Source organism: Theobroma cacao, chromosome 5 (genome assembly GCF_000208745.1).
Source record: "Theobroma cacao cultivar B97-61/B2 chromosome 5, Criollo_cocoa_genome_V2, whole genome shotgun sequence".
Lineage (NCBI taxonomy): Eukaryota > Viridiplantae > Streptophyta > Magnoliopsida > Malvales > Malvaceae > Theobroma > Theobroma cacao.
The window spans coordinates 34,650,714-34,665,657 of NC_030854.1; the positions used below are offsets into that span (position 1 = coordinate 34,650,714).

General features: G+C 32.3%; 1 protein-coding gene and 1 pseudogene across 1 annotated transcript; both read right to left on the minus strand.

Annotated features, from left to right (window-relative positions):
* LOC18599861 lies at positions 2,380–7,451 on the minus strand (annotated as a pseudogene).
* On the minus strand, positions 9,340–13,916 carry LOC18599862 (cellulose synthase-like protein E1). The gene is made up of 8 exons (XM_018121739.1): positions 13,509–13,916; positions 13,015–13,336; positions 11,480–11,620; positions 11,272–11,403; positions 10,983–11,195; positions 10,629–10,853; positions 10,172–10,519; positions 9,340–10,028 (listed from the first exon to the last, which is right to left on the minus strand). Exons 1-8 carry the CDS (start codon positions 13,778–13,780, stop codon positions 9,480–9,482), a joined length of 2,202 nt encoding a protein of 733 aa, XP_017977228.1. The 5' UTR covers positions 13,781–13,916; the 3' UTR covers positions 9,340–9,479.

Sequence of the window (14,944 nt, forward strand, 5' to 3'; positions counted from 1 at the left end):
CAATTTTTTAAATAAAATATAATATTGCATGTATTAGCTTGAATGGGATGAACGCTAACGTATAAATGTCAATATATAACATTGAAAGTGGCTGGCATGTGAGCACCATGTTACGGCTTCCTTTTCATATATATTTTTTGTGGCAAATTTTAATTTTTAATTTTTTTTTTTGAAAATTAAGGGTTTCATTACTTAGCATGGAATCAAGTGTTCCCTGGATCGGTACAAAAGTTTCGCCCGATTTTAAGATGCTATATATGAATATGCACATATCATCCCAAAATCAAGGCCATCAGTCTGAACACCCCATCTGCACAAAAGCTTCCCTATATAAAAAAATTCCTAGTACCTATCGATACACAATCAGGCCAAAATTCAGCCTCACAAAAAGCATTAACTCGACATAACTCATGAACCCTGTTAAAAGTAAATCCTTCAATAAGAATTGCCAGTATCACTCACACAAGCAGAGTCACGCACAGATAAATCACATAGAATCATTAGTCTGGGTCCAGAGCTCAACCAGAGATGGACTTCCAAACCTGTGAAATGAGTTTTTATGGTTGGCAGCAGCAACAAGGTTAGAGAGTGCAGAAGCCTTCTCAAATTCACACTACTCCTCTCGAGTCGCAGGGTTGCCACCAGGTAGTCTCTCTTCCAACCTTATTCCCATAACAATCAATCTCCACACTACTCAAAGACATGTAAAAGATCTGCTTGACGTTGAACCTCAATATACTTTTTTTTTTTTACCAATGAATTCAATTTACTTTAATTTAAAGGGATTTCAAAAATATTTCTAGTGCAAGAAGGAGAATTGAGAACTTGTCTATTTGAACCAGCAATTTAAAAAGTGAGAGTTTGATTCAAAATCATATTCATGGGGTAGCCAAAACTAAGTTGTAGACATCATTAATTAAATGACACAGCCTTTGTTTGGTCCTATTCTTTAATTGGTCGCTTTCTTACGAGACCTAACCAATGCATATTAAGAAAAACATTTCTTTTTTAATAGAAAATTTCGTCAAAGGTATTTGTTTGTTTTAAAGGCAGTCGAAAGTATCTGTTATTCTAGAGTGTTACCAAAAAGAACAAAACGTTTATAATAATACAAATTGTAATATATTTTTTAACATTTATATGTCAGGATCTATTCTTTTACAAGAGATTAAAACTATCATAAAAGAAAAACAGATGGTTAGATTCCAACTCCCCATTTTTCTGATCCAATCATCATTAAATAAATACGTACGATCATAGTGTATTATTCTTTTGGGTTGCAGATCTACAATCTTTTAAAAATTGCATTAATTAATTAGTTTTTCCAGATTAAATTTGAATCAATTACAGGATAATTAGAAAACTAATGCACTACCTACTACTGCTGTCCTTTCCTGTGATTATTTATATAATTAATAAAAACTTAATTATAAAGTTTTGCCACTATGATGTATGCGCCTAATATTACAAACTTATCCAAATTCTATCACCAAAATGGCTTGAATATCATTGACTGATTAATTATCTAAGTGTGATGGCTTAATAAGAATTTACAAGAAATAAATAAAATTGTAATAGTTGGTTAAAAAAAATTATTGAAAAAAATCATCAAATACTATTTATCTTAATACTTTTATTTCAACTATATTATCCACACATGACATGACTAATTTATTAGTGCAAATCGGATTATCTCAATTATGAATTCATTAATTCACCCATCCCACCCTCAAATTTAACATTGAATTATTGTCATATCGGATAAAGAATTTGGAATGAAGATGATGAGACAATTAAAATAATTTAGTAGAATGATTAACTAATTAATTAATAGATTTAGTCAAAGAAGTGCTTTTACTGAAGAGTTTGCATGCTTTCTTGGAATGGTTTTATTGATAAGCACTCATCTGTTTATATACAAGTTACAGCATTAATATAAAAAGAAAAACAATCTATACGATGAAATATATTGTCTAAATAAAGGTAATGCCTTATAATTGGGCCTACGATTAAGGAAAGCAAATCATTAAGTCAAACCAAATGGAAAAATATCCTTCATTATTTACTAACGAAAATATTGAACATATGATAATTTAATATGTAATTTGTAACATGTTACATATTTAATAGCCTAAGAAATGAAACAAATTATAAAACAGGAGTAGAGATCCTTAACATAGAAATGATTTCACATTAGAAACACCATGGAGTGCTATATTTGATAAATATAAGACTTTCTCTTTGTTTTATAGAATCGTTTTAATTTTCACAGGAATTGGAATAATGAAATTATGGAATTGTTTTCCTGATAGTAATACCAATAACATCACAATGAAATTAAAGATTGTTAAATTCATTTATTTTAAAATACCCTTGGACTTGAAGCAGAACAATCTATTATTTCAGTTCACAATACACCTTATGCAGAAAATTCTGGATAGGAAAACGGAACTAATAAGTACCCTTTTATCTTTTTTTCGTTGTCGTAGTAATTTAATACATGGCCAGTGTACAGGCCAGCAAGGCAAAGCCAATTGACTTGTAAGTAACCGAACTGGGCATTCTACCATTGTCCTTTCGGAAAAAGAGAGCTTGGTATACAGGGAAGTTGATAGTAACCAAAAGCAAACAGAGGAGAATCTGCAACCCAAATAGGTCCAAAACCTTGGAGTGATCAGCTTCCAAGATGACCTTCTTGATTGCCCCCAAGCTGCTGAACAGATTGAGCATTGCAAGTGTTGCTAAAATATCAAACATTGGTGAAGTAGCACCGAACTCTATCAGCTCTTGCTCATATCTTTTCGAGACATCGTCGTCAGCTACCTTGGCCGTGATGACAAAGGCTGCCTTTGAAAACCCTAATAAATTCAAGATGGTGTCGAAGAAGGCAAAGAAGTAGGAGGTTGTTCTTTTGAACATCCACATCCTTTGATCGTTAAACCAACCTTGGAACGTGCCTCCGCACCATAGGAATTCTCCAAGGCTATGGACGCGGTGTGCAAAGGCAACATATGCAAATGGGACCACCCAGAGGGTCGATGTCTGATTGTCAAAAATGATTTAGTTATTCATGTGCAAATTTACAAACTCCGTGGATGTGTTATGTTTAAAGCTCGTTTGACATTGCAATTGAGCTGCATTTAGTCGCAAATGCATTGCCAAATAAAGATTTGACAAATTTAATTGAAAAAGTTGAGTGCTGGAAATTTAGAAAGCATATTAAGAATGATGATAATGCTAAAGGAATCATTTTCGTTTGAAAGATTTGATTGTGAAATTGGTTCCAAATTCAGCTTGCTGTTTCTAAAATAGTACAAAAAAGAGCAAGTTTGTCAGTGAGGAGATTCATACCTTAGGAAACAAGGAGATGTCTTTAAGCAGGCAAAGGCATGGCACAGCAACATAATACAACGTTGCCAAGCAGTTTGCAGCCCACAAATTGTAAGGACAATATGCAAGTCGAAGTTTTAGAGGAATCTTTTTATGTCCATACAACAGGGAGCATTACCTTGACAGGAATATTTGCAAGTGACCTTCCGTCCATCTCTTATGTTGTATTAACGTCTGCAATAATGTTGTTGGAGCAACTCCTAAGAAAGCTTCTCCTTGAGGATTTAAGTATATAGATTTCCAACCTCTACATTGTATACTCAATCCTGTAATTACATCCTCCGCAGGGAAGCCATATGTTAATCCCATCTGCAACCAAATATTCATATCATTATTATTATGGAAAGTTGTCTGTTTGTGTGCGTGCACGTGCTCATTTGAACATGTGTTTAGGTAGGTGAGAAAGAGCATTACGAACCTCTTTTCCCCATTGTGTGTTTTGTTCAAAGGTACAGCTTGCAAGAACTTTACATGTTTCTTCTAGGACGCTTGCACTTTCTTTAACCTTTCTCTCATTTAGTCTCTTCCAATCAACCTTACAGTCTTTGTCATATTTCTTCCCACAGAGAGCCTCTCTCCGGTGAAAGCATCCGGAGCCAATATAGCATGGCCCTCCATTTGCGTCAAGTCCTGGAAGCTCCAACTTGATTGTTGATAACCCATCACAGACAGATGGAAGGAAAACAAAAATAATCAGAATCTTCCTTATTAGATCAATCACCGGCTTGCATTAAATTAATTAGAGTAAAACATTTCTGTTATGCTTGATTACCTGATTTATTACTCGGAAGGAACTACCATACAATTCATTTTTGGTGAGATTTTCGAAATTCTGAGGATACTGCACGTAGGCAAACTCATCTCCCTTCTCTTCATCCATGAAAAAGCATAAAGAATTTTTGATCGATTCTGAATTATTCGAGTACATATCACAATCCACATTGAGAATGATTGGACCATTACTTATCCTTGATGATACCCTGATCTATATATTTATCCACCGTAAAAAAAGGTTTCAATAACATATGAAAAAGAAAACAATTAGCTATAATGGTACTTACAAGAGCATTCATGGCTCCAGCTTTAAAATGGTGGTGAAATTGCGGTCTTTTCTCTCGTGCCAAATACACAAGAGTTGGCAGAGGTCTTCCTTCAACATCAACCGCATTGGGGTCTCTCCCATCAATTAGGATCTAAGAAATTGATTAAAACACCAGCAATTAAAACTAAGCTCAAGTATTTTACTAAGTTATCGAAGCATAATTAATTACTTGAAGAATGGTTTGATGATCATGTTTGCTTGAAACAAAATCCCATTCACGAAATCCTTTGCGTTGTTTACGAATGTCTTCAGGAATTCGGTTCAACTTGGTGGTGGTTTCAATCCTCAGTTTCATGTCCTCGTATAGTTTCTGCATAATTAAGAAAAAAGATGCTTACCTTTTACATATAAATGCTGGAGCAAATAATATATACTTAACAATAGTAAGAAAGTTTGTCTCTGGTTTTTTGTTTGTTTCATTAGTAGGATCTGTGTTTTCGTTTCGACCAAGGATGTGCCTTATTTTTTGATCGAGATATTCTCTTTGTAACACTGCTATGTTCATCCATTTGCTTAGGGGCAAGCAGCTCTAAAACTCTTCTTGCGAATTAGGTTAGAAGTTTAGCATTCATGATATTCACTGTCAATGGCTTTTTGTGCAGTCTCTTTTGTAAGTGTACAGGTTTTCAATATTCGAACCATGTCAATGTGTCATGAAAAGTCTATTGTAGTAAGTAAGAGACTTGAAATATGCATGATTGAGGTTAATAAAATCTAAAAAAAAAGAAAAGTAAGAAAGTAAAAAATTTAGCTCTATGGTATAAAACAACAGATTATTATACTTTTATAAACTTCTCTTTTATTATATTCAATCAAACTTTTATATTATTATTTTAAATCAAATAAATTCTTATAACTAATAATTAACTAATTGTTGTTGTTAATTAAAATGTCTTTTATTATTTTATACCATGTGATCATGATATAACATGTTGTCATGTCATAATAGATAATAATGTAACATGTCAACGTCACATAAATATAAAAAAATAAAAAATTTAATTAAACATAATAAAAAATAAAAATTTATTTAAATTTATAATTCAAAAACTTTTTTACATATTATACTTCCAAATAATTTGGTTTAGTAATAATTATCCTCTTTAATAGAATAAAGATTGGATATCCAAATCATCACTCTCCTTACATATATATGCATCATTTTCAAATAAAATTTTTAACCAAATCGTTTTGTTTTGTTGTGATTTTTCTTTTTAAACAACTATTATATTCTTATAATTCAAATAAAATATTTTCCAAAAAAAAAAGTATATAGTTATCTTTCTATGTACCCAATTCTATTTGGTAAAAAATAAATAAAAATCAAGTTTATCTCTCAATCTCACCTCATTTTTTTGGACAAATTAACATGAGACAAACACTGTTTTGCACATGCTTAAGGTCAAACAAAGACATTTTGTGCTTGAAAACAAAAAACGTAATAATAATAGTTAATAAACTTAAACAAAACAAGCATTAGTAATTGGTGCTACTCGGATCGTCAAAAGATATTAATATATAGGGATCCCTATTGGTTTTGTTTGGTAGCACCCGAAGATCAAAATATCCTAATAAATAAAACTCAAAAGTCACTGATTAATTAATAAATTGCAAATAGTAATTTTCAAACCCACGATATTGTTGTCCTTTTTGACTTTTATTGGAGAGTAAGACAAAAACTTTGTTTTTAAAGGACTTTATATTAAGAATTTTAATTTTTTAATTTGATAATATATGGAGTATTGGTTTGCAATGCTTTTTAATGTGAAAAAAATTCTTCAAAAGACATTAAAAAAATTTATAATATAAAAATATAAAATTTTATATTAGAACATTCCAAAGAAAAAGATAGACAAAGAAAATAAGATGGAAGCAAGTAATATAAATTTTCGATCACAAAAAATTAATTTATTAAGCAATTACTACCTTTCAAAAAAAAATTATTAAGTAATTACTCAATGGAAACCTGAAAGTTGTTAATTAATAAAACAAATTATAAAAATACTACTTTGGTACAAAAATCGTAATTAATTAGTAGAGTACTGGAGGAAGTCCAATTTAGATGAAACAATGCAACAATAATTGCAGAAAACCGCAAAAAGCAAACATTCAACAGTGGTTGATGTAAGACAAGTGAAACAATTAAATTACCTTTACTGAGAGCCACTCTTTGGCCTTGACGGGATCATTTACTGGTTCAAAAGCTGTCCTGAAGTAAGCCTCGGGCGACCTTGGTTCTACTTTGAACTTCTTGCAAAAGGGCAGCCATTGCTTTGAGAAAGTTGCAGCCTCTAACATGGCATAGAACGTTAGGTCTGACCCGCCATCGTCTGATAGATAGATGCTTAACTTCTCTGGCGGATAATCATAAGCCATCACTGATAACACTGTGTTGATCACCAGGCTTGGTGGCTCTATCAATGGATCCGCTGTGCATACAAATATGTCTACTCCCGGTAAATCTTTTTCGAACCTGTTATTTTGTCCGAGATTAAAACGAGCAGATAAAAAATATACTCAGATAAAATTAAACACGTACAATTATAAAATACGTAATAAACTTCATTCAATTTTTCTTGAATTAACTAGTTTTTTGTTAAAATAACTTCTATATGTATGAGATACCTTTGAGAGAGCCTGTCTTTGTAAGGAAAGCGGTAGACAGAGTTCCATCTACAAACTGTGGTGAGAAACCAATAAAAACTGAACCATAGCTCAGCAAGAAACAACCCAATCCAAGTCCATCTCTCAACTTTTCCTTTCTCTGGGAGAAACCTTACTCTGTAGATACAAATGAAGCAGATGCCCACAAAGATGGAAGCTGTAAACAGCCTGAAAGGGATCCGTCCCTTAACCGGCCTTGTTTCGAAGAGTGGAACATAATCATCCTTTGCCATGCCTCCCTGCCAGCTCTCTCAACTAGTGTGGATGGTGAATGTGATGAATCGTACCATATAAAAGTCTATATAGCACTAAAAGTGGCTGACATGAGAGCAACGTCTTTCGGCTTACTATTTATTGATTTATTGTCTTTCATCTTCATATATATTTTTCATGGTCATTTTTAATTTTTGATATTAAAGAACCATGGGTTTGTTTTATTTTCATAAAAATTTTATATATTAATTTCAATTATAATATTCTAAACATATAAATAGACAAAAAAAAACATAATATCGGTTCATTTGAAAGATTAAACTATAATTTCAGGTTACAATAAAAAAATTAATCAAAAGTACATATGAAAATTTCATAAAAATTTTAATAAAGACGGATTCAATTTACTTTTTTTTACCAATAAATTCAATTTACTCTAATTAAAGAAATTTTTTAGAAAAATCTCAAAGCAAGAAGGAAACTCGAGAACTTGTCTATTTGAACTAGCAATTTAAAAAGTGAGAGGTCGATTCAAAATCATACTCATGGGGTAGCCTAAATAAGTTGTAGACATCATTATTTAAATGACACAGCCTTGGTTTGGTCCTATCCTTTAATATTTCGCTTTCTTACGAGACCTAAGCACATATTAAGAAAAAATTCATTTTTATTGGAATTTTAATGGAAAATTTCATGGAAAGTTTTTTTTTCAAAGGTGGTCGAAAGCATCTGTTATTTAAAAAAAATATAAAACTATTATAAGAATACAAATTGTAATTTTTTTAAATATTTATATGGCAAGATCTATTCTTTTACAAGAGATATAAAATATCTTAAAAAGAAAACAGATGGTTAGATTCCATCTCCCCATTTTTCTAATCCAATCATCATTAATTAAAATGCATACTATCATAATATCATATTTTTATTGGGTGGCAGCACTACAATCTTTAAAAAAAATTGCATTAATTAATTAGTTTTTCCAGATTAAGTCTTAATTAATTGCAGGATATTCAGAAACCCAAATGCACTACGGCACTGCCTACTAGTACTGTCCTTTCCTGTGATTATTTATATAATTAATCAAAACTTAATTACACATCCTATTATTTTAATGCTACGATGAAATCTGGGGCTAAAAGGTTTTGCCACTATGATGTATGCGCCTAATATTCCAAGCTTATCCTAATTCTATCACCAAAATGGCTTGAATATCATTGACTGATTAATTATTTAAGTTGTGATGGCTTAATTAGAATTTACAAGAAATAAATTAAAAGTGCAATAGTTGGTTAAAAAAATTATAAAAAAATCATCGAATATTTTTTTTTCTCAGTCAAAAGTAGTAGAGTTATCATCAAATACTATTTATCTTAATACTTTTATTTCAACTATTTATCCAAACATGACATGACTAATTTATTAGTGCAAATTGGATTATCTCAATTATGAATTCATTAATTCACCCATCTCACGCTCAAATTTCACACTAATTTATTGTCATATAGGATAAATAATTTGGATGAAGATGATGAAACAACTAAAATAATTTAGTAGAATGATTAACTAATTATTTAATAGGTTTAGCCAAAGAAATTCTTTTACTAATGAAAATATTGAAAATATGATAATTTAATATGTAATATGTAACATGTTACATATTTAATAGCTTAAGCAGATTATGACGAGCACCCAAGCATTTGATTTATTAATTAATGTATAATCTCTTTGTTTAAAAAGTATGGATTTGAATCTGGCTTCCCTTACAAATTAAAATAGAAATAGAATTCCTTAATTTAGAAATGATTTTTACCTTAAAAACACCATGGAATGCTTTATTTGATAAAAATAAGACTTTCTCTTTGTTTTACAAAATCATTTCAATTTTCATACGAATTGGAAAAACAAAATGATACAGAAATGTTTTCCTGATAGTGAGACCAATAACATCAAAATGAAATTAAAAAAAATTGTGAAATTCATTTATTTTAACATACCCTTAGACATGAAACAGAACAATATATTATTTCAGTTCAGAATACACCTTATTCTGGAAAGGAAAACGGAACTAATAAGTACCCTTTTATCTTTTTTTCATTGGCGTAGTGATTTAATACATGGCTAGTGTACAGACCAGCAAGGCAAAAACGATGGACTTGTAAGTTACCGAACTGGGCATTCTACCATTGTCCTTTCGGAAAAAGAGTGCCTGGTATACAGGGAAGTTGATAGTAACCAAAAGCAAACAGAGGAGAATCTGCAACCCAAATAGGTCCAAAACCTTGGAGTGATCAGCTTCCAAGATGACCTTCTTGATTGCCCCCAAGCTGCTGAACAGATTGAGCATTGCAAGTGTTGCTAAAATATCAAACATTGGTGAAGTAGCACCGAACTCTATCAGCTCTTGCTCATATCTGTTCAAGACTTCATCGTCAGCTATCTTGGCCGTGATGACAAAGGCTGCCTTTGAATACCCTAATAGCTTCAAGATGGTGTCGAAGAAGCCAAAGAAGTAGGAAGTTGTTCTTTTGAACATCCACATCCTTTGATCGTTACACCAACCTTGGAATGTGCCTCCGCACCATAGGAATTCTCCAAGGCTATATGCGCGGTGTGCAAAGGCAACATATGCAAATGGAAGCACCCAGAGGCTTGATGTCTGATTGTGAAAAAGGATTTGGTTATTCACTTGAAAATATTTTTGTTTTAAAGATTTGATTGTGACATTGATTCCAAATCATCAGCCTGCTGTTTCTAAAATAGTCCCACAAAGAGCAAGTTTGTCAGTGAGGAGATTCATACCTTAGGAAACAATGAGATGGCTCTAAGCAGGCAAAGGCATGGCACAGCAACGTAGTACAACGTTGCCAAGCAGTTTGCGCCCCACAAGTTGTAAGGACAATATGCAAGTCGAAGTTTTAGAGGAATCTTTTTATGTCCGTACAACAGGGAGCAGTACCTTGACAGGAATATTTGTAAGTGACCTTCCGACCATCTCTTATGTTGTATTAACATCTGCAATAATGTTGTTGGAGAAACTCCCAAGAAATCTTCTCTTTGAGGAATTAAGTAGATAGATTTCCAACCTCTACATTGTATAGTCAATCCTGTAATTACATCCTCCACAGGGCAGCCATATGTTAATCCCATCTGCAACCAAATATTCATATCATTATTATTATGGAAAGTTGTCTGTTTGTGTGCATGCACGTGCTTATTTGTACATATGTTTAGGTAGGTGAGAACGAGCTTTACGAACCTCTTTTCCCCATTGTGTGTTCTGTTCAAAGGTACAGCTTGCAAGAACTTTACATGTTTCTTCTAGGACGCTTGCACTTTCTTTAACCTTTCTCTCATGTAGTCTCTTCCAATCAACCTTACAGTCTTTGTCATATTTCTTCCCACAAAGAGCCTCTCTGCGGTGAAAGCATCCAGAGCCAATATAGCATGGTCCTCCATTTGCGTCAAGTCCTGGAAACTCCAACTTGATTGTTGATAACCCATCACAGACAGATCGAAGGAAAACAAAAATCATCAGAATCTTCCTTATTAGATCAACCACCGGCTTGCAGTACATTAATTAGAGTAAAACATTTATGTTATGCTTGATTACCTTTTGTATTACTCGGTAAGAACCACCATACAATTCATTTTTGGTGAGATTTTCAAAATTCTGAGGATACTGTACGTAGGCAAACTCATCTCCCTTCTCTTCATCCATGAAAAAGCATAAAGAATTTTTGATCGATTCTGAATTATTCGAGTACATATCACAATCCACATTGAGAATGATTGGACCATTACTTATCCTTGATGATACCCTGATCTATATATTTATCTACTGTAAGAAAAGGTTTCAATGGCATACAAAAAGGAAAACAATTAGCTATAATGGTACTTACAAGAGCATTCATGGCTCCAGCTTTAAAATGGTGGTGAAATTGGGGTCTCTTCTCTCGTGCCAAATACACAAGAGTTGGCAGAGGCCTTCCTTCAACATCAACCGCATTGGGGTCTCTCCCATCAATGAGGATCTAAGAAATTAATTAAAACACCATTAACTAACTAAGCTCAAGTATATTACCAAGTTGTAGAAGCTTAATTAATTACTTGAAGAATGGTTTGATGATCATGTTTGCTTGAAACAAAGTCCCATTCGCGAAATCCTTTGTGTTGTTTACGAATGTCTTCAGGAATTCGGTTCAACTTTGTGGTGGTTTCAATCCTCATTTTCATGTCCTCGTATAGTTTCTGCATGATTAAGACAAAAATCCACACCTTTTACATATAACTGCTGGAGCAAATAATATACACCCTTAACAATAGTAACAGTGATATAGTGATACCTAGAATCTGGATAAGAACAGAAAAAAAATGATAGTAATAAAAATGTGTGAAAGTAAAAAATTTAGCTATGCTACAAAATAACAAATCATTATAATTAAAAATTAACTAAGAAAATTTAAATAAATTTTTATTTTTTTATTACATTGAATCAAGTTTTTATATTTTATTTTGAATTAAATAAATTTTTACAAGTAATAGTTGACTAATTACATAACAGGTGACATGTTATAATATGGATGATGATGTAACATATTAATGTATTCATATAAAATTTTCAATCGTATAAAATGATAAATAATATTTTGATCAAAAATAATTTATCAACCATTAATGATAAAAGCTTATTAGGCTTGAAATAAAAATAAAGAGCTTGATTGAACGTAATAAAAAAATAAAAATTTATTTAAATTTTTATTAATAATTCAAAAAAAATTTTAAATATGAGGCCTGGGAATAATTTGGTTTAGTAATCATTTTTTTCTTTAATAGAATATATATATATATATATATATATATATATATATGTGTGTGTGTATGTGTGTGTGTGCGCGCATGCGCACGAAAGAGATTTTCAAATAAAAATTTTAATAAAATCAATTCCTCTTTGATGTGATTTTTATTTTTTAAAAAAAAATCATATTTTTGTGATTGGAATAAAGTATTTTCCAAAAAAAGTATATGCATTGTTATCTTTCTATGTACCCAATTCTTTTCGGTAAAACAATAAACAAAAAACAAGTGTATCTCTCAATCTCACCCCATTTTTTTGGGACGAATTAACATCAGACAGCCACAGTTTTACACATACTTAAGGTCAAACAAAGACCACTTTTTGTGCTTGGAAACAAAATAATTAATAATAAAAAACAATAACAATAACGAGAAAAGAACAAATTAATAAACTTAGGGGTCTCTATTGGTTTTGTTTGGTAGCACCCGAAGATCAAATGAATAAAACTCAAACGTCAATGATTAATTATTAAATTGCAAATAGTAGTTTTTAAACCCAAGATATTTTTATCCCTTTGACTTTTACTGGAGAGTAAAACAAAAACTTTGTTTTTAAAGGACTTTATATCAAGAATTTTAATTTTTTTAATTTGATAATATATAGGAATTTTAAAGTTGTCAATTAATATAATAAATAATAAAAATAGTATTTTGGTACATAAAATCCTAATAAATTAGTGGACTCTTGGAGGAAGTCCAATTTAGATGGAAACAATGCATCAATAATTGCACAAAACGACAAACATTTAACAGTGGTTGATGTGAGAAAGGTGAACCAATTAAATTACCTTTACTGAAAGCCACTCTCTGGCCTTGACAGGATCTTCTCGCGGCTCAAAAGCCGTCCTGAAGTAAGCCTCGGCCGACCTTGGTTCTACTTTGAACTTCTTGCAAAAGGGCAGCCACTGCTTCGAGAAAGTTGCAGCCTCTAACATGGCATAAAACGTTAAGTCTGACCCTCCATCGTCTGATAGATAGATGCTTAACTTCTCTGGCGGATAATCATAAGCCATCACTGATAACACTGTGTTGATCACCAGGCTCGGTGGCTCTATCAGTGGATCCGCCGTGCATACAAATATATCTACGCCAGGTAGTTCTTTATCGAATCTGTTATATTGTTAGAGATTAAAACAAAGTATATAAAAAAATACAGTCTGATATGATTAAACACACGCAGTTATCAGAAACGAAATAAACTTTATTCTTTCGATTTATTATTTTTTTCTTAAATTTGCTCCTTTTTCTTGTTAGAATAGCTTAAGATATATGTTCGAGATACCTTTGAGAGAGCCTGTCTTTGTAAGGAAGACGGTAGACAGAGTCCCATCTACAAACTGCGGTGAGAAACCAATAAAAACTGAACCATAGCTCAGCAAGAAACAACCCAATCCAAGTCCATCTCTCAACTTTTCCTTCCTCCGGGAGAAACCTTACTCTGTAGATACAAATGAAGCAGATGCCCACAAAGATGGAAGCTGCGAACAGCCTGAAAAGGATCCGTCCCTTAAACGGCCTTGTTTCGAAGAGTGGAACATAATCATCTTTTGTCATGCCTCGCAGCTAGCTCTCTCAACTAGTGTAGACAGGTCAAGAAAGATGCGGACTGATGCTTTCAATGAGGAAGACTAATGCATGGAAATTGGAAAGGAACCGGCTGCTAATAATGAGGATAATGTAGAATACATATTCTTATAGTACTCATGAATTTGGTCGAACATGTGCTTTGACTAGATGTTCATCACTCAAGCTCATTACTTTCTTAAAAGATAAATCACAACCATTGCCTTTAAAGATATTTATAATATTTCGCTATCATCATCGATTAAATATTAAATTTATAACAATTTGATAAGTGATTTATTTTTTTTAATTGAGAAAAGATGAATTCAAATTTTATTATTTGAATGGAAAATCATTGATTATGCAGCTATCAATCTCATATTTGGGAGAATGTCACAATTTCAATGGAAAACCATTAATTAGACGTTAAGGAGGATGTTATGATCCTAACAAGTCGCCATGATTCTTAAACTATGTAATCAAGTGAGATTAGGTATTTAAGGATTCACACCATCTTTAATCTGTAAGATACTTTTTATGAGGATAAAATTATGAAATCAATAAATTAAAACAAAAAATACCTACAAGTTGGTGTAGATCAGAGTGGGAAGTGAGAAAGTAGGTGGACAAGCACTGCAATACTTTACAAATTGGTGTGAACTAAAGCAGAAAGTGAGGAATAATGTGGACAACCGTTACAATACTTTACAGGTTGGTATAGACATAGAGAGGCTTGGTGTCTGATTGTCAAACATGGAGACTGCAACAGTGTAGCGTCGTCGGAGCAACTCCTAAGGAGGCATTCCTCTTAGGATTGAGGTAGATGGATTTCCAACCTTTACAATATTGTATTCTCGATCCTGTAATTATAATCCTCCGACGGACCAGCCTTATTTCAAACCCATCTACAAGCAAGCTTATTAGGAGAATTGATCATCGAGATTGTATATATAATGTGTCTGTCTATGCATACATACGTTGGGAATTGATCATCGAAGTTGTATATATAATGTGTCTGTGTAAGCATATACACATTCGTGTTGGTGTTTTTGCACGTGCGCAAAGAGAGAGAACCTCTTTTCTCCATCCTGTGTTAGCTACTTTCTACTAGAGAATTCATGGCTCCAGCTTTGAAATTGTGGCAATATTAGGGGT

Bases quoted from the DNA above. Each gene is read 5' to 3' on its own strand.
- LOC18599862 (XM_018121739.1), bottom strand. From the start codon at position 13,780: ATGACAAAAGATGATTATGTTCCACTCTTCGAAACAAGGCCGTTTAAG. The intron at 11,196-11,271 runs GTAAGTACCATT...ATAAATATATAG, and splicing joins CTGGAGCCATGAATGCTCTT to ATCAGGGTATCATCAAGGAT. The intron at 10,854-10,982 runs GTAATCAAGCAT...TCAACAATCAAG, and splicing joins CTTACCGAGTAATACAAAAG to TTGGAGTTTCCAGGACTTGA.